The 24,432-nt window shown below is 39.5% G+C and overlaps 1 protein-coding gene across 1 annotated transcript in view; it reads right to left on the bottom strand.

Moving 5' to 3' along the window:
- TESK2 (testis associated actin remodelling kinase 2) overlaps positions 1-22,532 on the bottom strand; it is a 70,231-nt gene extending 47,699 nt beyond the window's left edge. The window contains exons 1-2 of the mRNA XM_008924348.2: positions 22,233-22,532; positions 5,202-5,323 (exon numbers count right to left, since the gene is read on the bottom strand). Coding sequence (XP_008922596.1) covers positions 5,202-5,323; positions 22,233-22,451 — 341 coding nt within the window. The 5' untranslated portion in view covers positions 22,452-22,532. The remainder of the gene's footprint in view (positions 1-5,201; positions 5,324-22,232) is intronic.
- Positions 22,533-24,432: the final 1,900 nt, after the last annotated feature.

Genomic DNA, 24,432 nt, shown 5'->3' with positions numbered 1-24,432 from the left:
AAATAGTCGTTTTTGATAATCACATTACACAAAGAGAAGGAAAAGTAATTTTCTTTCCTGTTAAAGCACTTTTCAATATGACAAAGGATGTTAAAAGACAAAATCCATCCTTCTGGCTATTGTAACAAAAGTCCATCACAAGTAATTTCACAGAAAGGAAGGTTTGAAAGGAGAATACTGCACACAGAAAAACCCCTGGTATTGTGTTCCCAGGGTGCTAGATTTGTCTCAAAGGAGATGAAATAAAATTCTCCTTGAAAGAAGCTCATGGAATATGCACACACTGTGTGCCTATTTGTGTGCATGCAGGCACAAGGAGGTGGGTTTAATCAATGAGTCAATCTGCCTTCATGCTCACAGCCAAACATGCAGCAATACCTCCAAGAGCTCCCACGAGAGCACTTAAGACAAGAGCTGAGGCTTTCTGTGCACAGAATGGTTTAACTCAAGTCCCCGAGGTACAGACCAAATAAAGAAATACTTTTTCATGCAAACAGTCGTGATATTAAAGACTGAAATTCTATCTCAAAATTGAAGACACACTAATTTAAGAGAAAGCACAGGAGACAGGGAATCTATCGTAGCACAGCACTTCATTTGTGAATATGAAAAAAACCACACTTGCATGGTATTACCAAAATGAGAAGCTATCAGGTCTCCCAGGCTGCAGCCCAAAGGCTCCCAGCTCAAAGCAAAAGGACAGAGATTTCTTGAGTCCTTCACAGCCCTATTTTCTTACTTTGATTTGGGTAAAAACTCATGACTACAGCAGCACATCAGCACTCAGGGAAGCAGCAAAACAGTAAAACACATTTATAAGCATACACTAAACCTTTCATAACTCTGGTACCAGATCTGACCCAAGCCCTTAACAGCACTGCTCTTTAAATAGGACATAAGCTAATAAGGAAGTGAAGAAATGCTCCAAACCTCTGCTTTCCCTACCCCCAGCAATTACAGTCTTGCCATGTATCACCCAACCTGTACTGAAGTGGTTTGAGTAAACATCACATGGGACAAATCAGAAGTCCAGCTCACTTTTTCATGCATCCTCTCCCCATCTGTTTTGAGGGAAGATGTGATAAGACCAGCACATCCCACACCCAAAGCAGGGAGAAATGGAGATCAGAGGCAGAAAAGCATTTTAGTTCTCCATGTTTAGCTTGTATGCAGGAGTGAGGTGAAGACAGGAGATGAAGTTGATGGTAGAAACAGAATAAAACATGAACACCCTTTGTCTGCTTCTTCCCTGTCCACTCCTGAAGTGTCCCTAAGCTGGTCCCTGGGGAAAAACCAAAAAAGTAAGCAGTTCTTTCATACATAGTTTGCTAAGAACACCAGACAGTGACTGAACAAAAAGTTACTCCATTATAGTTATCATATATCCTGCTTCTGGAATCATATCTGATAGCTGAAATGGGAAACAAGAGAAAGGGAGACAAACAAAACTCCTAAATCCCTTAGTTTTTACCATCATGGTAGCTGCAAAAGCTAGACTCATCTATTGTAAAATATCCTTAACAGACTGACAAAGAGGCTCCATTTTTGCCAAAATAAACCCTCTAAGAGAAGGCAGTTTCTCATTTTCTTGATGGAAAATACATTAAAAATTTATATATACTCATATATTTGACCACTGGAATCTTTATGATCCTACCATGGGGACGGTATACTTACTGGGGACTTAGTAAGTGAAAACTAACTCTTCACTTACATCAGTCTTCTGATCAAGATGGATCTACATAGCTGGCCAGGAGCAGAATTCAAGTGCAGAAATAGTGAAATGAGTGGGGAGATTTAAAGTCAGCCTTTCATGCCATGCATAAGAAGGCATGTTGCTTTCAAAGCCTAAATACTCAGATTGGTACTTCACCAAATATTGGAAGTAGAGCAACTGAAACACCTTAACCCTACTCCATCTCCTCAAGCAGTACAAAAGTGTCACTAAGGTAAAAACATGGACCTGCCTCCAGGTGATCTCTACTGAGCTAAGGAATGGAAGGAAGTCAGCAACTACTGACAAACACACTCCAGAACAGTGATCACAGTCTGGATCAAAAACCTCAAAAGGCATCTGTAACTCCAAAAAGGAATTGATATGGGCAGCACAGAAGCAAAAGCAGGTTTAAATAGCTAGCAGTATTTATTATTCACATCAGTGCAATCAATGGCAAAACCACCAAATCTTTGTAGTAACATCACTGACAGCTTGTAAAATGTTGCTATACATTTTAGAGCACTGACAAAGGGATGAGTAAAGGATAATAATGAACCTCTCCTCCATATCACTTAGTTCATATAAACTACAAAAGTTATAGGACAAAAACACTGATTGAATTACCAATTTTAGGTACCAAAGCATCAGGACACATTCAAAAATACAACCACACACCCAGCTTAAGGAATATTTTAGTACACTAAAATAAATGCATCATTGCTAAACCTGACATTCACTTTCTAAAAGTGTGCAGTGAATTTAAACTGCACATGTTGAAGTGGGTTGAGAGAAGAAATTTGGAGGCTGTAAAGCCAATATCTGACCAGCTTCATAATTTTACAAGCCATTTGATATCAGAGCACCTCACAGCCCTTACCCACTACAATCAAGCACTGCCCAACATGATCTCAACATTTCAGCCTAAGAACCCACTCGCATCCTTACTCTCTAAAAACAGATCAGCACTAAGGAAAGTGGATTTTTTTTACAGCATAAATTAACAGTAGGTAGTCCCAGAGCTTACAGAATATGAAGAAGTTTAGAGGTGTATATTACATAAAAAGCAGAGTACACCTTCAAGGCATGTGGAAGAGATTCAGTGACTAATCCATAGAGAAGTAAACTTGATGCTAGTGACAAAACACCTTGTTCAGTAATATGGAGGAAGAACTCCAAAGGACAGAAATTAAGTGAAGAAAATAATATTTATCAGCAAGCTGAAGTAGCTCATAGCCCCTGGAGAAGTTATACATTAGAACTTCTTGGAAGAGGATGTTCCCTTTAAATACTAATACAAGCTTAAAATTTTCAAAAATAATCCCAGAAAACATTTCAGTGGGAACATGTTGCTGTAGAACGTTTTCCTAGAGGCCTCTCAGCAATACAACTCCAGCTGCTCTTCTTTGACAATACAATGTTGTCAAACCAGCAAAACAACCTCTCACCGCTTATTACTGTAAGGGCAAATTTTTCAATAAAAGAATAAACTAAAATTAAACACTCTTTTCCTATTTGCATTTTCTGTAGCAATGTCTTTGCTCCCTGCAGCAAGGAGACTCACCTAACAGATAAGAAAAAGGCAATATTTTTTACCAGAGAACCAACTCTCTCAGAAGAAGCCTCAGATCAAGCAACTAATAAATCAAATGCAGTTTTTCCTTCAAAAAAAACTTCTTTCCTTCTTTTTCTATGCAAAGATAAACTGTTTCTATTTAAGTAATTTATTTCTGATGTATTCACTCATAACTGCCTAGTTGAGCACACAGAGAGAAAGATTTCTCTATCAATCTTGGGTAATAACTGGGAGACCAAATGAAATTCCTTTTCTCCTTCAGGCATAAATCAATACATTATTGTTCTTCCTTCAGGACCATCTGTGCAACACCCCTGACTTCAAATTATTCACAGGCTCTAAGGCCAGAGGGGACCAGTATATCAGAGATATGATCTCTTAGACAACATAAAACATTTAAATTTCAGCAATTACTCAGGACTGAGCACAATAACTTTTGTTTTCAGCAACACCTCAGTAACTCCATTTAAGGGGGAGCAAAGTTACAGTAAGGTGCAACTGAACTTTTTGCCTGTCAAACTATTCCCTTCCTACTTTCCCTCACCCAAACCCAAATCAAATTCTTCATTTTGAACAGAGTTGTAGAGATAGATTTTTTTTAAAATAAGAACCAATTAACAATCCTGAAATCTAAAAAGCCAGATAGATAATAAAATTTAAATTAAAAAAAATGGGAGAACTAAAAAAAAACCAAAAAACCCCAACCAAACAGGAGGAATTGCTGGGAACAGAGCAGAGAAAATAGACTAAGAATTGTAATTAAGGACAGATTACTACAATACTTGAGTAAATATATTGTAATAAAACCAATACAGTTTACTACGAGTAAAAATTCTCTAAGTTCACAGGTTTTTGAGGTTTTAAAAAAAAAAAAAAAAAACAGAAAAAAGACATGAACTAATGGAATGCTTCCTACAGATATTTAAAATGCTTCCAATATGTGTCCTCATAAATACTGAAGGAAATACCATTGTTACACATCACTTGATGAAGGATTTTAAGGACCACAAAAGTTGCTTATAAAGGATTTTAGGAATCAGTACTACATCTGTACTATTTAACAGACAGGTGAAAAAGAGGAAATTAAGTGAAAAAGTTCACTGTGTCTCCAAAGCTTTTCAGAAAGAGATGTACTGCCTGAGATCAAAACTGGATCCCAGCTGTGCAACAGCAGTTTGGGAGAACTGGTTATTTGGTGCACTGACATCACATCTTCAAATTTCATGTTATGGCTTCAGCTAATTATGTTAATTGCTTGTCACATCATCATAGAAGAGTAACCAAGACTAAAAAGATTCAAGAAATAACAAGATACACATTGAAACATTTTGGATTTGCATGCAGAAATCTATTGCAAAGCAAGAACTACCTTTTTCCTTTCAGGAGCAGATAAATCAGATTAGTTCAACTCTAGCTTCTTTTCTTCTGTCCCTCTTACACCACCTTGCAATACTACAATAAGAAAATGCTAAAAACTAGGAAGCAGACCTAAAAATAAGCAGCAGCTATGGCACTTTGCATTGCTGATCTGTAAGATTAGTAACCATAGGTTATTTGAATGGTGTTAAATTTGCAATAATTTAAATTCACGGAAAGAAGCCAAATTTCCCTCTTCATATCACTTTACTGATTCATTTGAAATTTAAAATGTGAACACTTGTTTTTCCCTCTGACATATGTTACTCATCGCTGGTGAACTCCAGATACCAAAATCACGTCCGTGGGATGTTTTGGGTTTTTTTCTCTTGAGTCTTTTCTTCCTCCTCCCCTTCTTCTATTAAATTAGCAACTGATGCTAACACATTCACAAAAGATATAGTATAACAAAAAAAAAAAAAAAGAAAAAAGAAAATAGGACAGCCTTACTAAAGACAACTTGTCTCTATATAATTCAGAAAAAAGCCAGTGTACCTTAAGATGTTTGGATGTGAGAGTCTATTCATAAGTTGAACCTCTTTCAGCATGTTTGCTCTGTTGCTGTTCAGTGTGTTCATCTTCAAAGCCATTACCTGGTCTGAAGTTCTGTGCCTTACCTATAGGATAGAAGCAAAAAATGGTGAGGATGTGAAATGCAAGGCTGAAAACCCAGTGATGCTGTAGTACAATGTAGAGATCTTTCATGACAAATGATGATCTAGACTCCAATTTCTGCAGTCTTTATCACAGAGATGACTTTCCCTAAGCACGCTATGCAAATAGGAAAAGGCATTTTGTTCTTCTCTTGCAACTCACAGTGACAGAAAGCTTGAGAAGTTGAAAAAAATTATCAGCTTCTTAATACAAGTGAAGGAAACCACTTATTTGTCCACAGAGAAAAAGTTTCCTTCTCTAAGACCTACAAAACTCACCTTCGTTCCACCCACATCCCTCTTTTTTACCCCCTGCAGTGGTTGCTGTCATTGTTCACAGAATGGGTTATGAGAGGAACAGTTGGTTATGGTTACAGGGCAGATTGTGGAGGTATTCAAAATTTACTTCTGAACCAAGACTACAAACCAGCTCACACACTGAGTGGACAGAAAGCGTTTGTGCCAACCCCCAACCCCTGCTGCAAAGCAGAGAGAGGTTCCTGGACACGGTATTGCCTCAACCAGGGTGTCAGTATTGGCTGCAGAGTGTTGGCATGAAAAGAAGGATTTCTCCAGGAACTGCAGAGAACCAGCACCCAGTTTGGAGTCACCTTCTCCGGTGTGACTGTGGCCATTTTTAACTTGATACTCTCAAACCAGCCCATCTGTCAACAGACCAATGTTATGTAGATGTGTGCTACTGTGAGAAAGGAGCTGTCACCATAATGTAAGGCTTGCCAGTCCTTTGAATTTCCCCGCAGTTGGGCATTCCCACACACATACTGGTAGTATTCATGGAAACTGTGTCACCATTTTCTCCCTACATTGGTACCTGCAGCTCACACACAGAAAACACACAGTTCCCAAAATACTGAACTACCCCCATAGCAAACTGATTCATGTTTATGGAGATTGGTTTAGGAAAGTCTGTCTTGCAAGAATTTAAGAGATTCATCAGCTTTCTAATTTAAAACTGAAATTTACATTATGATGTAGGTACACACAAACTACCTATGTTTTAAACAACAGTAGCCTGCCTGCTTTTTTTCCAGAAGACTGGGCACATCTTTTCCAGTAAGCTGTGATATGTTAAGTGCTGTTTATTTAATTAATTAAATTGTCAATTAATTATGTTAATTACAGAAGGAACAGCTGAACTCATGATAAGCAGGTGCAAGAAAAAAAGTAGGGTATGGTTTTAGGCTCCCTGGTAGGTCTGTGGCAGCAAGGGATACCCCTCTTTTCAAGTTTTATTTGCACACCATATCTGCAAGAACAAGGGGCATATTTTAGCCAAACATTCTCACCTACACACAAAGCACATGAATTCAGCACAGGGATGTACTGGGAGAAGAGGGTGTCATGTTTCAGGTGTCTGCCTGCTTAAACGCTTCCAAGTTGCCCCTTCCCGTCCTAGTTTGAAGTATAGGGTAGCACTGGAAACATCCAGATAAGTGTGGAAAACAACATCGAGGGGTCGAGGGAGTAGAAAAATAGCCCTCGGATGCTTTTCCTCCTGCTTCCCCCCGCCTATGTAAATGAGCTCCTCAGATGCCTCACCTACAGTCACCCAGTAATCCCAGTGCAAGAAGGATCAGAGAAAGGGGGTGGAGGATATAGAAACCAGCACTGAAAGTAGAAACCAACAGCAAGTTCATAAGCGTGGGACTCCTCCTTTCTGTGGTAATATTGGCTTTAAAAGAAAACTGGTTGAACTACAGCTTTAGTGCATTATAACAAGATAATCTAGAATCCTTTTGCACACAACCTGTCTTGCCTGTTTGGCATGCTTATTGGTTTTAAGCAGGATGATTGCATGTTAAGTGGATGAGGTTTATTGTTACTCGCCAGGTTTCTTGTGTCTATTGTGTGCTTTCATGAATTTTTAATTTTACGCAGCTTTTGCATACCCAGCCAATTTGAATAAACAAGCTAAGTTGGACAGGTCAATGTCAACATATACAGACTTCTAAAACAAATTTTAGTTATACATTAGTTTTATTAGGAGTAATGCCTTGGGTGAGGGGGAAAAAAAATTAAAAAGCTTTCATAGTCTTAAGAAAGGAAGATTTGTTCCAACAATGTAAATTTAAAGGACTATGCTAAATTTAAAAAGGACTATGCTTTGAATCTATACACAGAAGTAGCTCAATCAACACCTGAGAGAAGGGCTAGGAATCTTGGGTGTTGTGGTAGAATAATTTGAGGTTTTCAGGAAATGGAAGAGGGTTAGGAATGTTGGGTGTTATGGTAGAGTAATTTGGGGTTTTCGGGGAATGGAAAAGGATTTGAAGAAACTTTAATCCTACAGGCAGAGAGAGGCTCTCAACAGAACTTACTCAGAATGAGCTTTCCACTGACACAGAAGCTTCAAGGTCTGCCAAAAGGGAATGAACAGAGGTAGAAGGTGAGCAAGAACTCTGATGGAGTGTGGTCTTGAACAGTATTTGCCTTCTCATTAACTCTGCCAGCTACCTCTTAATTTCCTGGCCATATCTATAATTCACTCAGTTCTACACCAAAATTTCCAGTTCTTTTGCCTCAACTCTGAGGTAAAAGTAGAATCTATCATAGGATCTTTTTCCTTGTTCTGACTGCTCCTTTTAAGCTAAGGAAACCTCAGAAAAGAAGGTGGGTAACTTTTTGAGGCACTGTGTCCTACATGCTCCCTGGATTTCCAGGTCTGATATGCAAGAGGAAGTGGTCAGCAACTGCTGCTCAAAGGTCTGACTGCCCACAGTACTGACTCCACAGACACAGAAAACTGAGCTGCCTTTGCTAAGACAAAATTTTTCATCCTCCTTTTTAGGCTATTCTTCTGTTCTATTGTCAGACCGAATGAGATTCTGTGGTGACATCTGAGGGAGGGGTTCTTTTATTTGTTTTATAAAACCGTTTTCCCCATCCTTGGAAATAGCTCAGATTTCCAGCACATAGAGCAGCATATTCTGTCCATGTAGCTGTTCTCCAAATAGCAGCCAACACTGCACTGTGCTTTGTTTCACTTAAAGGGCCACTGTAAGGTAACACAAGCAATTTTGTTTGAAGTTCCATATACTGCTCTGATGTTGGAGAATGTATTCCTGCCAAATCTGACAGAACAGCAAAATTCCTAATCAAATCAAAGCAGAGGTGGGAAAAAAAAAAGGACTCTCCCTCTCTAGCTAGCTACCCTTTAAGCAAAGAGGAGGAAGCAGATCTGGAGGCGAAAGGGCATCTTTCTCCATAGGACAATAGTCAATATTATGAATAAAATCAAATATCCGTTTATATATTATGGAGCACAATGCTAATCACTTGGAATCACAGTAAGGCTAACAGTGTTCTCTCCCCTGAAGCACTGCTGGCAAACAGTATTTCTGTGGGAAGAACAGACTGACAAGGAACTGACAGGTTCTGTCTTTCAGGTCTTGGTCAAACTCTCAATCCCTGATATAGAAAGCGCTGCCACTTACACAGCCCTCTGTGCCTCCCTACCCGTCAGTGACACCCTACACAAAATTCGTGTCTATTCTGGCATCCCTTGCCAAAACCCTGCCAAACTATTTCTTTTTAATCCTCCATCTCCTTTCAGGTCACCTCTATGCAATGAAAGCATGGAAGTGATGTTTCAACCACCTGACCGCTCCAGAAGAAAAACTAGTAAATATTTTGGCAATACTGCTGATCCAATTTAACATTTGTTTACAAGGCACTTTGCCTCAGGCATATGCCTGTATACTCAACATAAACAGGGACTCACTGATGCAATTCAAACCTTTCACTGATGCAACTTGGAGATTGCTGCAAAGCTTTTAAAGCTGTTGACATTATTATTAATTAGGGCTCCTTGGATATCAGACCAAGTAACCTTTCAGCAACGTCTGGATCATAGTGTCTGTGCTTAGAAACATTCTGACAATCCTACAGCTGCTTTACACATGCTTCTGACTTCTCAGTCTGCTTACCTGTGTGTCTCTCCATCTCCAAGGTCACAGTAACCAGATATTGCCTCCCTGTTTTATTGCTGACAGGGAGATAAACTGTCCTTTTGCACTCTGATTCTTCTAGGATCAAGGTACTTTGCACTTTGACCTGGCTATGGCTAAGCAGCATGGCCTGCCTGCTCATTCCAAACCATGTTCTGATCCTGGACCTTACCCCTTCCTTTACAAGCAAGTGAGAAAGTCTTGGATCCAGGTAAAGAAACAGTAATGTATTTTAAAGAAATCTCATAATAGTGACTAAGCAGGGCTCACATTCCAAAGAACTAGTCACTATATAAATGTTGTATCAAGTTCACAGGAGGACTACCCTGCAAAAAATTGATAGGTTTAATTTTCAGCTTGCTGCTTAGCTATAAAGTTCTTTATTATTAAAAGAAATTAAATATAATTTACATAAGTATTTATTACATCATATAGATCTATTAGGGCTCTCTGAAAATCCAAACATTTACACTACTTCCACTTTCTGCTGGACTAAAGGGGAGGCATGTTTAAGCAATAGCTGAAATCTAGCCTGATTTCATCTTTCACAAGGCCTTTTTGATCTGTATTCATTGTACCTTTCCAGGTGGCCTTAGCATAAACATCTGAAGAACATTTCCTAATACTGATATTATAAATCTGCCAACACAGCTTTCAGCTTTGCCCCTAGTTTTCCACTGCATTTTCATTATTTTCCAAATCATCATTATATAGCTGGAAGTATTTTGTCACAGTTTTCTTCCAAAACCTCATTTCATTTCTTTCCAGTTTTTCCTTACCTTCCCCTCTTCTGGCATCCAGCCTCACTGCTTAAATACATTTACAGATATTTCCTCATACAGCCTAGTCCATAAAATCACATTGCTGCTCTAGCACACACAACAATTCTTTCTTCACTCTTTTACACACCGTGGTCTTCATTGGCCATTTCACCTTTGCCTTTGCTGCCATGTGTCCAAAGCACCATTTCAAAAGCAGTCCTCTCTAGTCCACATACATGACCTTCCCTGAGTTTGCTTCCCGTTTCTGAGGTCACTGTACTATGCACAAAAATGCTGCATGTACTATTTTTACTTATACTGGCTCACCAACCTTACACTCACCAGCTCAAGGATTTCCTCCACATTCAGCCTGCAGCCTTCACACTAGTGACATGTACAGCAAAGGCTGAAGAGTCTTGTACTTATCTGTGCCACCTTCTATCAACCTCCCTTCTGTAACAGCCTCTGTCCTCATCTGATTTGCAGGTATTTTCTCTTGTGATGACAAGAGATGAAGACATTCCCTTAATTACCTTTCTAGGCCATTTGCACTAACTGTGCTATACAGTATAACTTCAATTGACTGAGCTGACAAAGCTCTTGAGGCACGTGAAATGATAGAAGTAATCACTGTTAAAGAGAAAAGGCTTCATCGTAAGAGTCCCTGCTAAATGACAGGGAAACAGTCTTTCACAGGGAAGCAGACCAGCATTTGGCTCTGATACAAGACTTCTCTCAAAAACAGACTTTCTTGCTGTGACAGGAGAGGGAATCTTAAAGAAAAAATTAGGGTAACCTGTATTTTATCCAAGTCTCACAGTCAAGCCACCAAGTCATCACACTTACAGGGACATCTATTCATGGCTCGAGGATGAATGTGTTAAAAGAATACCTAAGCTCTATGGTTGATTGAAGAAAGCTCCCTGCAGCTGAGAAGACAAACCTGTTCTTCAGCTCAGATCACAGTGTTTGTAAGTCTGGAATCTCAAATGTTTTTCTAAATATCAAGATGTACCCACTGCCAGACTCACATCTCCGTAGCAGTGACGCCTATATCAAGTCCAAAAATCTCATGTCCTTAGGAAAATTTGCAGTGACAAATAGAAGCTTAAAGAAATACATTGGTCCAGATAATACTAAGCTGCTGTGTCGATGCCAGGGAGTCAGATGGGATTGTAGCTGTTTTCAGAGTAGTAATACAGAACGTCACTATACTCTGACTTCTTGCAGCAAGAGAGAGGCCTGCCAAGTGTAACAAAAGTTTGCCAAACAAAACTAGTCAGCATGTGTTACAAGAGCTTTAGCACAGATTCAGAAGATGTACAGAAATTAGGCACAAAACAAACCCCAAAACCTTTTAAAAGCCTGACAGTAATTGTGACTCTACTAATTTCCACTACCAAAAAGATTTGAGAGAAACACACAGAAAAAAGTTGGATACTACTGTTTCCCCTTTAGTACAAAGGCCTGGCATTGGTCATCAAACAAAGGTCTTGTTTTGATAACTTTAGTAGCTTCTAGCATCACCAATTCAGGAAAGTAACAAGTTCAATTACTACAGAATATTCCATACCTACAGTCAAACAAATCCTCTGATTTTTTACCAAATTAAAGTGAATTTACAATTAGCAAGACAGTAGTACCCCTGATAGTTTGTAAATCCACTTGTGTGACAAAAAAACCTCAATTTTTCTTCTGCATTTTGTTTTTCTTCATTGCCCAGTGTAATGCAGAACCAGAGCCCAAAATAGAGCACCCATTTATTTTAAACAAACCATTTATTGATAGGAATCTGTGCACGTATCTCTGCCATTAACTTGATCTCAATCAAACCATAAAGGCAAAAAGAGACTACAGGCTTATTTTGAGAGAAAGCACAAATTCATCAGAGGACTATTGTTCCACAGTTTGAGATGAGAGATAATCAGGCACAACCCAGGGTGGGGAAGCTGACTGATTTTGTAGCAAGTTCAGCAGAATGTACCCCTATAAATTTCCCCCTGCAATCAACAACAAGGACCATGGACACCAGGTAAGTGCTGTTTTATCACAACCTCAGTAAATAGCTCAACTATGTAATTTATACCTGAGTCTAATATCACAGTCAGGAAAGAAAAAGAAATATTGAGTTTAAAGTACAGAACTGGGAGTTTATTCTTAATATTCAATGTTAGCTATTCCTCAGTTCACTGAGCAACCTTGAGGATGGTACTTCCTTTCATTCATTTCCTCTCTGGCTGTATCTATAAAATGGAGATGATATTCCTATCTACCTGCCACAAAACTGGAAGACTGACATCTGCAAATGACTGTTGTAACATCCAGAGATAATACATAATCAGATACTGTATCTGTGTTCCTATTTTCCTATTTAATTTTCAATACTTATGGTTAAATATTTTCCATGTTACTGTGGGTTTACCCTGTATGAAAGATAATGATATTTACATAATCTGCAGATGCTTTTGAAGCAGAAAACACTTTGAACTGAGTTTTCCTGACATAAGATTGCACCTTCGGTCTCTTACAGTATATAAACAGTTTGGTACTGAGCATAGAGTCCCTCCACTACACCAATAATGTCATCACTGGTATTCATCAAATACATTTGTTGGCTTTGTTTTCAAAATCTGTATGGGAACCTTGACAGAAAGTTCTGTTTGAGGCAGAAATAATTTCTTTACATTTCCTTCATAAATCTTTCAAATAAACATTACTGTACATGAGTAAGGAAGTCTGTCTCACTCTCAGAACAGACCCCGTTGGCATACAATTATTGCTACTATAATCACAGTTACAGCACCAAAATAAGAAGAGAGCAAGGAGCATGAAGGAGCCACATTTTGCTTCCTTGAAGATATTTCAGCTTTTATAAACTGATACAGTTAATAACTTTCAGCAAAAGTTCTAACTAGTTTCTTGTTATTTAAGACTTCATGAAACTGCTCTTCTTGACAATTAGGTTCTCCTTCTTACACAAGTATCTAATTAAACATACCACACAATTTCTTATGTCTCATCATCGCCTGTAAAGGTTAAGGAAGCACAAGAATTGGATTTGCAGGACTTAATTGCAGGCAGCTCATGTGTGAAGTTACAAACTGACATCAGTGAGTCAGTGTTAGACACACTGTCAGCTGTGGATTAGTTAACAAAGCAAGGCTGTCTCGGGATCGATTACTCCAGCGGATGTTTCACAGCTCTCTCCTCCCCTCAACCCCTAATCCCACAAGGCCATCAAACAGAAGGCCCCCACCTTGCAGGGCTTCTGCCCAGCACCAAGGGCCCTGGGGCCACCCCAGAGCACTTCCAGGCCAAGTACAGGGAGAGTCAACAGCCGTGCTGGCTCCCAGACACAGGAAGCATGTGGACAGGAGAAGAGGTCCCTAGAATTTGGATATGGCCTTAGCCACATCCCACTGGGAACAGGATGCTCTGGTGTCTTGCATACAGAATCCCCACAACTGCAGCAAACAGAAGCCCTAACATACAGTTGGAGTTCCTTTCTCTAATCATTACCAATGGTTATTAAGGGGTTATGAGGAAGCATTCCCTACGGGTCTGAGACTGTAAACATCTCTTTTCTATTAGTGCCATCGATACTAATTTGCAGTTCTCATTTTTGGATTTCATGTAACACAGTAACATCTGTGCATGTGTGTGTATTAACATCCCAACACTCCCCAGGCACAGGCAGTGAAATCCATCACTGAAATACATTTAACTTTCCCCTGCTGCCAATACCAGTAAATATGTGTTCAGAGGGGTGTCTCAGAGGTGTCTCACAACGATTTTAAGTGATGCACTCTTGTTCTCTAGGCACAGTCATGTTAATACTGGACTTAGGCCAGCCCAGTTATTTGAAGAACAGTAAATCAGCACCTGTCTCTCAGTATCAGCTATGAATGAGCTTACACAAATGGGCATGTTTGCCAGCTGGCAAAACGCAGAAAATCCCAGAGCTGCCAACCCAGCACATCTCCACCCAGAACAGAAAACTAAACAGATCTCATTTAACTGTGCTTGAGAAATTATTATGGAAAACAAGACAAAAAGCACACAAACATTTCAGTGCCAAGGGAATCTTGCCACCTGCTTTGCCCCTGGGAAACTGCACAATGATACTCAGATTGGCACAACTTTTCCTCCTGAATAAAATCAAAGGCCCAAAGGACTGTGAACTACAGCAGTCACTGTACTAAACACAAAATCCAACCAGGGGGTTATCTCCTATTGCAAGGTCCCACTTGTTACAGTATCAGAGTGTCTGTCTTACTGTTGACAGAATTTGTGAGCATTCTCTCTAGTTGTGAGGGCAACAAAGACTTATCTCAGACATTCAAAACATATCAGTTGTTCAGCGAGGCTTAGGGAGAGGCCAAGTTTCCAAACAGGTGATAAATACATTTCAAAATGGACAATTTTACATTAAACTATGTTCCTTTTTTTGACTGAGTAAAAAAGGAAACTTTTAGCATCAGATTTGTTTCAGTGATTTTTGTTCTGGCTTTTTAGTAAACAAACAAATCCCTCACTTTCAAGGGTAGTTCTGCCACACTTTCCAAATATTTCTTTCTTGAACAGAGGAGCTGGCTGACCCAACCAGAGAAAGTGAAATACAGTATAAGAACTTTGACTCGTTTATTTGCTTCACTCAGTATAGTTCTAGACTTTACTTGTAGTGACACCAAGTAGGACTACAGGAAGAAGTGTTACAGAAATTTCTTAAAATTTTTCAACATCACTACAAAAGGCTTTCATTAAATCTGCTACCTGGTGATGGCTTTTGAGTCAACCCCAGTGTTTCCTCAGCTGGTGTTTTAGGGTGATTATAACATGTATATCTTTAGACTCCTAGCCAGAAAATAAATAAATAAATAAATAACAGAACTTGTTTCAGACAAATGTGAACTCCATTCCACTTTGTATTTCAAAGCATTCTCAAATCTGCTAAATATAAGAGTGCCCTACAAATCAGATTGCAAATATCATTAAAATTCAGAATTGCCTAAGTGGGGAGGAAGTATTTTGCCCCAATGGTGCAATCCATATAGAATAGCGACATGGATGAGGTTTTTAATTCCTATATTAATGATCTGTTGGAGTAAGGCCTATTTATTACTACTTCTCCCCACAGCCCATGTCCTATAAAAGCATTTGCTAATTAAGTGACAAGGACTAGGATGACAGCAACTTGGCACCTCAGTACCAAAAAAATCATTAGCAAGAGGAAGACAACTGTCTGGTTAAGTGGTTACCATACAAATCACCTTAGCAGTTGGCAGAAGGGCTCCAAAAGGCTGATACTTAACACACCAGTATGAGACAAATCAAACTCACAAGACTTCTACTTTGACTAAGAAAGGACCAGCACCCTCAGGATTTATGCCTCATCTCAGTTCCAGAATGGTGCTTCTTCCTACTCCTGACAAGAATCAGAGTAGAAAGACAGATTAGAACCACCTCGCTGATACAGCTCTGGAGCTTGAAATGAAGTTTCAGAATTATTCTATCTTTCTTGGCCAGTTTACATAATACCCAGAGTGACTGTATTCCCAAACAATTAGTAGTTTGCTTTAACACTAAAGTTCACAGAAGAGACCCTAAGCTTCAAATATCTCACTTCTGTCATCTTGAGCAAGGTGAAAGAGTATCATCCACTAGCCAAAAGGGAAAGATTTTCAGCCTAAAAATGAAACCAAAAGTCACACATGGACAAGAAGACTTACTGTCTCTCTAACAAGCATCATATCACACAGGGAGGGCAGGGACAACTCCAATGGCTCTGCCCCACTGAGAGAAAGGAACAGTGCCCCACACCTGGGTGAGGGAAGATATGCCCTGGTCAACTGGGTGTCACTTGTCAGTCACAAAGCATATTCCCCATGCCCACAAGATGAAATATTAGATCTGCATAACCAATACTTAGGATGATCCACTTACTCATTTCCTACTCCTTTTCCACCCTACAAGGATGACTTCTGCCACTGTGGAGATGGAGGAGGTATGAGGAAAGCATTTACAGATGATGGAAGAAAAATCTTCCAGATGCTTTCTCACTTCCCTGGTAGATTTTTACCATCCCTTTGCAAAGAGCTTCTGCCCTTCCAGCTCAAGCAGGTAAAGGGAACATCCATGCACATCATTTTCACAGGAAATGAGAGTAGCCTAATCTATTGTTGGAGGCTTTCCAGTCCAGTGTGGTTATGATGCAAACACTCCTCTCTTGCTCAATAAAACTGATTCTTCAGAGACACCTGGGAGTTGGTATCTCCCATTGCAGTCTCTACTATCAGTTTTAAAGAATAGGTTAAGGAGTTGTCCACAAAGAATGACAGATAAAAGTTCCTTTTGCCCTGGGACAAAAGGTTGAAGAGCAAGGTGACAGGAAGCCTATTCCCACCCTATGCTTTTAACTCCACAAATCTATAAAGCAAAATAAAACGCAAAGCTGTACAGCACGGTAGGAAGGCCTAAAATAAAATGGCAAAGCTTAATGTAAGCAAAACTTGCAGAAAGCAATTATGTCCACTGGGGAAGAACCAGTTTCCAGGAAAAAAGAAAAAGTGCAATTATCTCCAGTATAGTATTAATGACAAGAGGAAAACTCTTGTTACTGCATTATAAGTCTGGGGACATGATACACACACAGTGTTAACCAAACTATGGTTCCAACAATACCAAATCTCATATACAACAGTTCCTTTAAAGAAAACCCCCTACACACAGTTAGCCTTCCTATCTTCCCCTACACAAGCTTTCTGCCTAATTAGGTTATTTTATGGGGATATTAATGTCACCTCGAAGAATGGAATGTTGGCCTGAAGTCTGGTGACAAAGCAATGAAACTGTTAGAAAGAAAAAGCCAGAGATGTATTAAGAGTCAAATTCATGTCTTAGTTTGGTATTAACGAAAAAAGGAACTTCTTCCTGTTGTCAGTTTATGCTGAGAGTTTTGAAATAATAATAATCAAAAGGGTATGATAGGATTAAGAAAAGCTTGCCTCCAATTGAAATGCCCAGAATCTCCTTGATTTATACTGACAATTAACCCTTTCCTCCTTAAAAGAATTCAGCAGGGAAGGTACTGGCTTGACAGTCTTGAAGACTGATATCCCATTGATGAAGCAAACAGACACACACAGAGGAGAAAGTAAAAACCTGCTTGTGGAGCCCTGGGAGAGTGCTGAGGCCCTGTCCTGCAGGAGGAAGCTCTGTTCCAGTTCTAATCTTGGCCATTCTGCAAAGACCAGCAACAATGCACAGATTCACACTTAGACTTAAAACACTTCAACAATTCAAATATTGCAGCGCCTGTTTATCTGATAAAACCCAAGGTAATAAAGATTCCAGTCCTGGAAAGTGCTGTCTGCAAATTCTGAGACACTGGTTTCCAACACCTTCTCCAGTGGGATTTTCTGAGCATGGGCTGAAAACCAAGCAGCAGCTCCCTCACTTTGAATTAACATTCTATTGCCTTTTTTTCTGCACCTTTTCCATCTCCTTTTTGCAGTCATCTCCTCCTTTGAATCTGAACTGGCATTGCCTTCTATGTAAGCTCATTTATATAACTACTCAAATATCTCCTTCCTTCCTTCCACACATTCACAGACATTTTACTCTTATGACTAAATGCCACAGGAAAACAGAACCCTCTGTCAGTAATGAGTTGCTAGTAGAGTCAATAAGCAAATAGGAAGGACCAGCTGTAGAAACAACTCAAACTGGGAGGTTCTAGCTATAAAAGGATCACTTAAAAATAATAAATTATGGCCTGGAGACACCAAAGAAGGTTGTAGAATCTTATATAATGTAAGTATAACGTACAAGCCAAAAGTAGCTGCCAAGAACAGATCACAAATACTTATGCCTGGCTTAGCTAAGGAGACTGGAGTAGTTCTTGTAACATCCCTTCCTTGCTTTACATTAATTTTAAATTTAAGTGATAAGATTAATTAAGCAAAATGCCTACTTGTTTTAAAATAGCAATATACACAGACTTCTGTAAGGCATCTGATGGTACCACAACCCACTACAACCACTAAAAGTCATAAAGTACAAAAAACCCCAAACCTCTCACTGAGTCACCCTGGGAAAACCAGCTTAGTAACATCTCTCAGATCTGCCACAGTCAAAGATGTTCCAGAGAGCCAGCCCACCAGCATGACAACGTGCCCACGAGACACAGTACCATAAATCTACCACTATCCAGCATCATTTATGTTTTGTACGTTAGAAGTAACAGAACTACTGGTTTTATCCTGGGTACAAGTACTTGATAAAAACACTATATGTGTATATATATGTATATATGTGTGTCTGTGTGTGTGTTCTTCACAGTACTCCCAAGCACATCTCCACATCAGCCCCGTGTCTCCTTTCACATTAGACAGCTGGATGCTGCTTATCTTTAAAGCACCTCGAAGACATTAAATAAATACGAGAAACAGGATCCCAGCCTCAGGTACAAGGTCCATATTTGGACAGGCACACCTTCCGTGATCAGGCAGCACTTCTGAAACTTGGAGAACATGAATTTGACCACATGAATAAAGTCTAACAACTGACTAATGAACTGAGGACCATCATTCCAGAGTACTCAAATAGAAGAGTCATGGGTCTTCTATTTGACTCAGAAGCACAAAGAGCAGGAACACCCTGAGGATACTGACCCTTTAGCAGCCACCACCCACCTCATTAAGTCATCCAAAAGTATGATGCCCTCTCTTTGTATCTGTACTTGAACTTGCACCCTGGCAGTGCCAGTTTCACTATGCATGGAGCCCATACATCACCAAATAGCACTGGCATATTTCCAGCATTTGTTCCTCAAGGATTTCCATGTCATATCATCACTAAGATTCATCATATCATGTTTTTCATATGGCTTCAATGCATCTCTCTAGACATCTTCATAAATAAGCCAAACAAATGTGATCTAAAAGGAAATACTCTGATGTAGCCGTGTAAAACCATAATCAAATGAGTAGCTTGTGGATCGCAGGTAAACTGCTAAGATTATCAAGACTGAAGGAACCCCTGGAAAAATTAAGAAATGCTTGAAGGGGGGCAACACCAAAAAAAGGTAAAATCTGCTGCACAAGTGTAAAAACAGGAAAACCGTGTAGCCAGTTCTCCAGAAAGGATCTCAAGTTATAGGGGATCATAAACCAAGTGCCTAGCACATGGTGCTGTCAGTAAATATGCTGAAATGGGAGGGCTGATTTTCGTCTCAAACTATTTCTTTGGAGGTACCCATACTCAGCTGCTTAGTATTGTGGATCTAGAAGGCATTTGTTTTGCATTGTGTCTTATGCATCTTATATTCATCTTTGCCCACCCATTATTAAACAAGTATTTAATTAACTGCTCCAAACTAGATTGCTAATATTTTGACAAAACTCAGCTTTTCTACACTAGTTTCTGTAATGCCTTGTATTCAGGTGAACATGAATTTGAAGCGTTATAGTGATGGCTAACAAAATCGAAATGATGGTTGCATACTCTATGCTGAATAACCACAAAGTTTAATTTGTGGATGAATAAAGGTGCACCAGAAATGCTAAGAGATCATTCACGGCCCATATGACTGTTAACATAAACACCTGAGCTGTAACACGCTCCTATTCCCAACTTAAGAGAAGGTAACTTCTACCCACTGCGACAGACTACTTTAAATGGAATTTCCACAGAAAAGGATGGAGGGGAAGAAATCATGGAAAACAATTGTCAGTTACACAGCAAAACAAAAATCCCAAACCCTCAAAACTGGCCAAGCATTCTTTGCTAAATCACTTGAGTGAACCCAGTGTATGATACTCACAAAACAACAGACAAATACGCTGTTGAAAACCTCTGGAGACATGAGGGGTTTTTTGAGACACCTTTGCTGATTTGAAGGGAAGACTTCATTGCACTTGGAAAGTTACTTATACAGTTAAGCCTAGAACTAGCCCGGATTTTTCCCCAAATTCAATCATTTAGCTGGGAGCCTGCAGATCAGACTGAACTGTAACTGTGTCAAACCACGAGGCTCTCCCTCCTGGAAGCACATCAAGGTTCTTGCACGAAATCTGATCATCAGCAGAGCAGGATTAATGACAGAGGTGGTCAGGCTGATAAAGCACCAGAACAGACACCTGCTTAAATGAGCTTGGAACTGCATCTACGATAAGGTCATAATGCATCTCACCCCTTTGGGCCAAAACTGGAGAGAGACTGGTCGAAACTGAGGAGAAAGTAAAGGCTTTATCACTCCTTGTCTCCCTGCAGGAGGACTTGAGGTTGTTTCTGGGAAAACAGGCACCAGATACTCAGACCACCACCACCACTGCTCCCAGAGCAATGCCACTGAGTGCAGACAGACACCACGGGTGCCTAGCTCAGCTCACTGCAGTGGGGAACAGAAAGGTAAGGTTTTTAAAGAAAGCACACCAAGATAAACTTCTCAGGGACTTCTCTCAATCAACACAAATTCTCAAGCAGCTCTTTACCTCTGTACGCCACTACCTGACTAAAACAAGCCCTCTCTTAAAATAAGATGTTCTTAACTAATTAATTACTATGAATGTTGGAAATTTACCTTTACTTTTAGCCACTTTCCCCACACACACCCCTAAAATCTGAAATTCACACAAATAAACCAAAGTCTGCTATTTCCTAGTCACTTAGGGACAAACAAAAAGCCCCAAACAAACAAAAAGCCCCAAACAAACAAAAAGCCCCAAACAAACAAAAAGCCCCAAACAAACAAAAAGCCCCAAACAAACAAAAAGCCCCAAACAAACAAAAAGCCCCAAACAAACAAAAAGCCCCAAACAAACAAAAAGCCCCAAACAAACAAAAAGCCCCAAACAAACAAAAAGCCCCAAACAAACAAAAAGCCCCAAACAAACACCAAGCAAGCCCTTGTTTTCAATTGTTACAGAAGTTGGCTTTATAAAGAAATTATCTGTATCTAATCTCCTACACACCCCAAACAAAATTCTTCATGTCTACCCATTTGAAAGAATTGAAAACTTGTGTTAGTGAAAAATAAAATTTCATATATCTAGTTAAACAGAAAAACTTCTGTGGAGTGACTTGCCTTTACACAAGAGGAGATTCATGCATGGGGATCTGAATGCCTTTGGGTATTAAAGTAACTTTAAAATAATTTTCATTTTCTGATTCAGGTATCTATTTACAGCAATAAAACTGGATAAAAGGTTTTTTGGTTTAGCTTAAAGAAAAAATGACATGAAGTGTCATGGAATGCACATAATATACTGTAAGATAAAGTTTTCTGGCATTTCCCTGAAAGGGAAATAACATGGAGGGTAACTCCACGTAAAGTCAGGGACTAGGACAAGGGGGCAAATTATGTTTTTCCATGCCTGAAAGCCTGGAAGTCAACTCAGTGTCCTGTTCTTCTACAATAAACCTCACCAGAACAGCCAGAGCAGCAGAAACACCACCAGCACTATAAAACAGGGGGTGCCTGTATAGTTTGACAAATTGCTTTAAAAAGACCTTATCCGTGTCCCACATTCATAGCAGCAAGTCATTGACAACATCAGATTTTCTCATTCATATCATTTACTTCAATCCCTGATTGAGTTAGAAGTGTGGCATAACAAGCAGCAAAAGAAACAGAAGAGCAGCTAATTGTATTGTAATTTCAGTGCAATAAATTCAGTGGTTTCAAATTCAGTAACCATGTATGAATCTCCCTAATACATGCATCCAGTGTTGTGAGGCAAAGACTACCAAAGTACCATCCCACAAAACCAATAAACTAGCTAAATTAAAGACATTTACACTTACATATAGCAGAACCAATAGCTGCCAGTGTTTAATACACTACATGAATGCAAAAATACATGACAGAGGTAAAAAAAAATAAACCAATTGTTTTTAGCTTTTTCTGTTTCTCCCAAATAGCTCTGTAACTCCCCAAATAAATTATAAGTGACAAAAAAACAGCTGGAAGAGCGACAGAAGAAATGTCTGGGACCTGAAAGTTCTTCACTGCTCCTTCATCCTGAGTAAAGCAAATACAAAGACTAACAGTTGACTTTGGTGGAAAGCTCCTCAGCTGACACTCTCATACGTTCTCCTCATCAAAACATGAAGAGAGGGGAAAAAAAAAAAATAAACACGCACCTTGAACACCTCAGAGAAGAAACCAGAGCCAATTTTCTCACATGTGAAGTCGTCAAGACGAGTTAGTCTGGAAAAGGCACTTATCAGGGCTCTGTATGAAGAGGTACTAACTCTTCCCATCTGGGATGCAGTCCCTTCTCCAGTGCCACCGTCGAAGTCTTCGGCGCGCTCCAGGCGTGGTGGAAATCCCGCGATTGAATTCCGCTTACTTCGGTCCATTTTGGAAACAAGGGGTTATTTCACTGTGGGAGGACTCCTCACATCTTAGGTAATGTGCTGTCTTCTCTACTCTTGTTGGATCCTAAAATACAAGAAATTGAGATTACTGTTGCTGTGAACATGTCTAATAAGTCTGACAGGATTCCAGCAAAGCTTGCACCAGTTTAAGGGAACAAGAAAGAAGATATCCAAGTAGGGGCACAAAAACCAAAGGGAAAAAACAAACCACCAAAACCACCACACAACATCAACAGTAAAGACAGCAATCCAATGAACTTTTCCTTTAGGTTCATGGAAACACACTATGCTCTGCCTATTCTGAGATGAATAGGTTTGGAACTCAAAATTTAACCAGTAACAAATAACTTTCATTCCCTTCCCCCCAACTCTTTCTTTTTTTACTTAAGTTCTGGTTGCTAAAGCAAGCAACTAAGCAGGAGGAAACCCACAAAATGTAACATTTTATTCTGCTTCAGCTGCAGTTGGTGACCAATCTACTGCTATTGCAAGAAACAATTTCACTTTCGGGAGTGAACAAAAGATCCCTAATTATAAAAAAACAGATCAGCTTTTAGTTGACATAAGAAAAGTTGTCAGCTGAAGCACCAAAACCTTTGTTTTTAAAGCCTCCACTTATAAGTGTTCCAAGATCAATTCCTTACCAGGTAGGAATACAAGTTTATATCCACTGAAGACCTAGCCCCCAAATTTATAAAAATACCTACAATCCTGCTACAAAACTAAGGTATTCTTAGAAAAAACTGCCAGAATTCTCCCCACAAACATACTTATTAAAGCTATATTAATTTCAGTTCAACTGAAAACACAGGAAACAAGCTACATTTGCCAACTAGGAGGAAAGGAAAAAAAAATGGAGGGTGACCAACAATTTTGTTTTTCTTTTTAAGAGGATGATGAAGTAATCGGGATGACTCTGGAGCCCATCAAATTCAGCCTGGACTGGCAAACTTGACAGGTGGCCTACTTATTTTTTTTTTCTTTAAACCTTAGACTTAGGAGGTTATTTGTCTTTTCCAAACTTAACTGTTCATTTACAGCAATTTGGTGAGCCCCTACAAGCCTGAACAAAGTGAACAGTCACAAAGAGGACAGATTTTTCTCTTTCTCCCCCCCTCCCTTTGAAGGTGAATGAAAAACTGGAAGGAGGATAAGGAAACAATAAAATACAGAAATAAATAAATAAAGGTAGACAAAATAACCACAGAGCAGGCAATTACACTTGTATTTACACAGATGTACAGAACCTGAACAATACACTAAATTTGAAAAGCATCTCAAAAACAGGCACACCAGCTGTTCTCTGAATATACAGCAGTGCTGCTACCACCCATGTTTTGTATGCAGTCTATCTTTTAGAGATGCTCTGTGCCAACACAGCAGGCAAACACACAGTCCTTCCCTGCTTTCAGAAATCAGCTCTGTTGAACAGCCTGGAACTAACTTGAGGTCTCCCCCTCCAAAAAAAGAAGGGTGTTCATTTCAAACATCTTAACACCTCTCTAAATGGATGTCAGTGGGTATAAGAGGGTCTTACCAGGGCCTGATTATGAAAATTTAATCTCTATCAAATCCCACTTCATGGTATTCCTACAGAATTTTGAATGCAGACTCCCACATGCCTGAGCTTACTGCACTTTTGAGTACTGCCCCACAGCAGGGCAGGACCCAGTTCCTGACCCTGTATTCTTGCCCCTGGAGCCCTGATGGTCTGGAAAAGGCACAGAAGCACCATTGGATGATAAAACCTGTTACGTCTCCTCGGCTGAGAAAAATAACCCAGAGAACTTCCTCAGCTCTAGACAAGATGCCTAGGAATTTCCAAGGCATGCTTAAATAATTCCTTTTGATTTGAAAGGGACAAACTATCATTTGGTTACTTCTCAAGGGGATAAAGAAAGAACTGTCTGTGGCAGGGGGACAGACAGAGGAAATCATGGTATTACCAATTAATTTAAGATGC

The sequence above is a fragment of the Manacus vitellinus genome, unplaced genomic scaffold (genome assembly GCF_001715985.3).
Source record: "Manacus vitellinus isolate BGI_N305 unplaced genomic scaffold, ASM171598v3 scaffold_21_pilon, whole genome shotgun sequence".
Taxonomy (NCBI): Eukaryota; Metazoa; Chordata; class Aves; order Passeriformes; family Pipridae; genus Manacus; species Manacus vitellinus.
The sequence above is the reverse complement of the archived record's forward strand: the minus strand, read 5'-3'. Positions and strand labels throughout refer to the sequence as shown.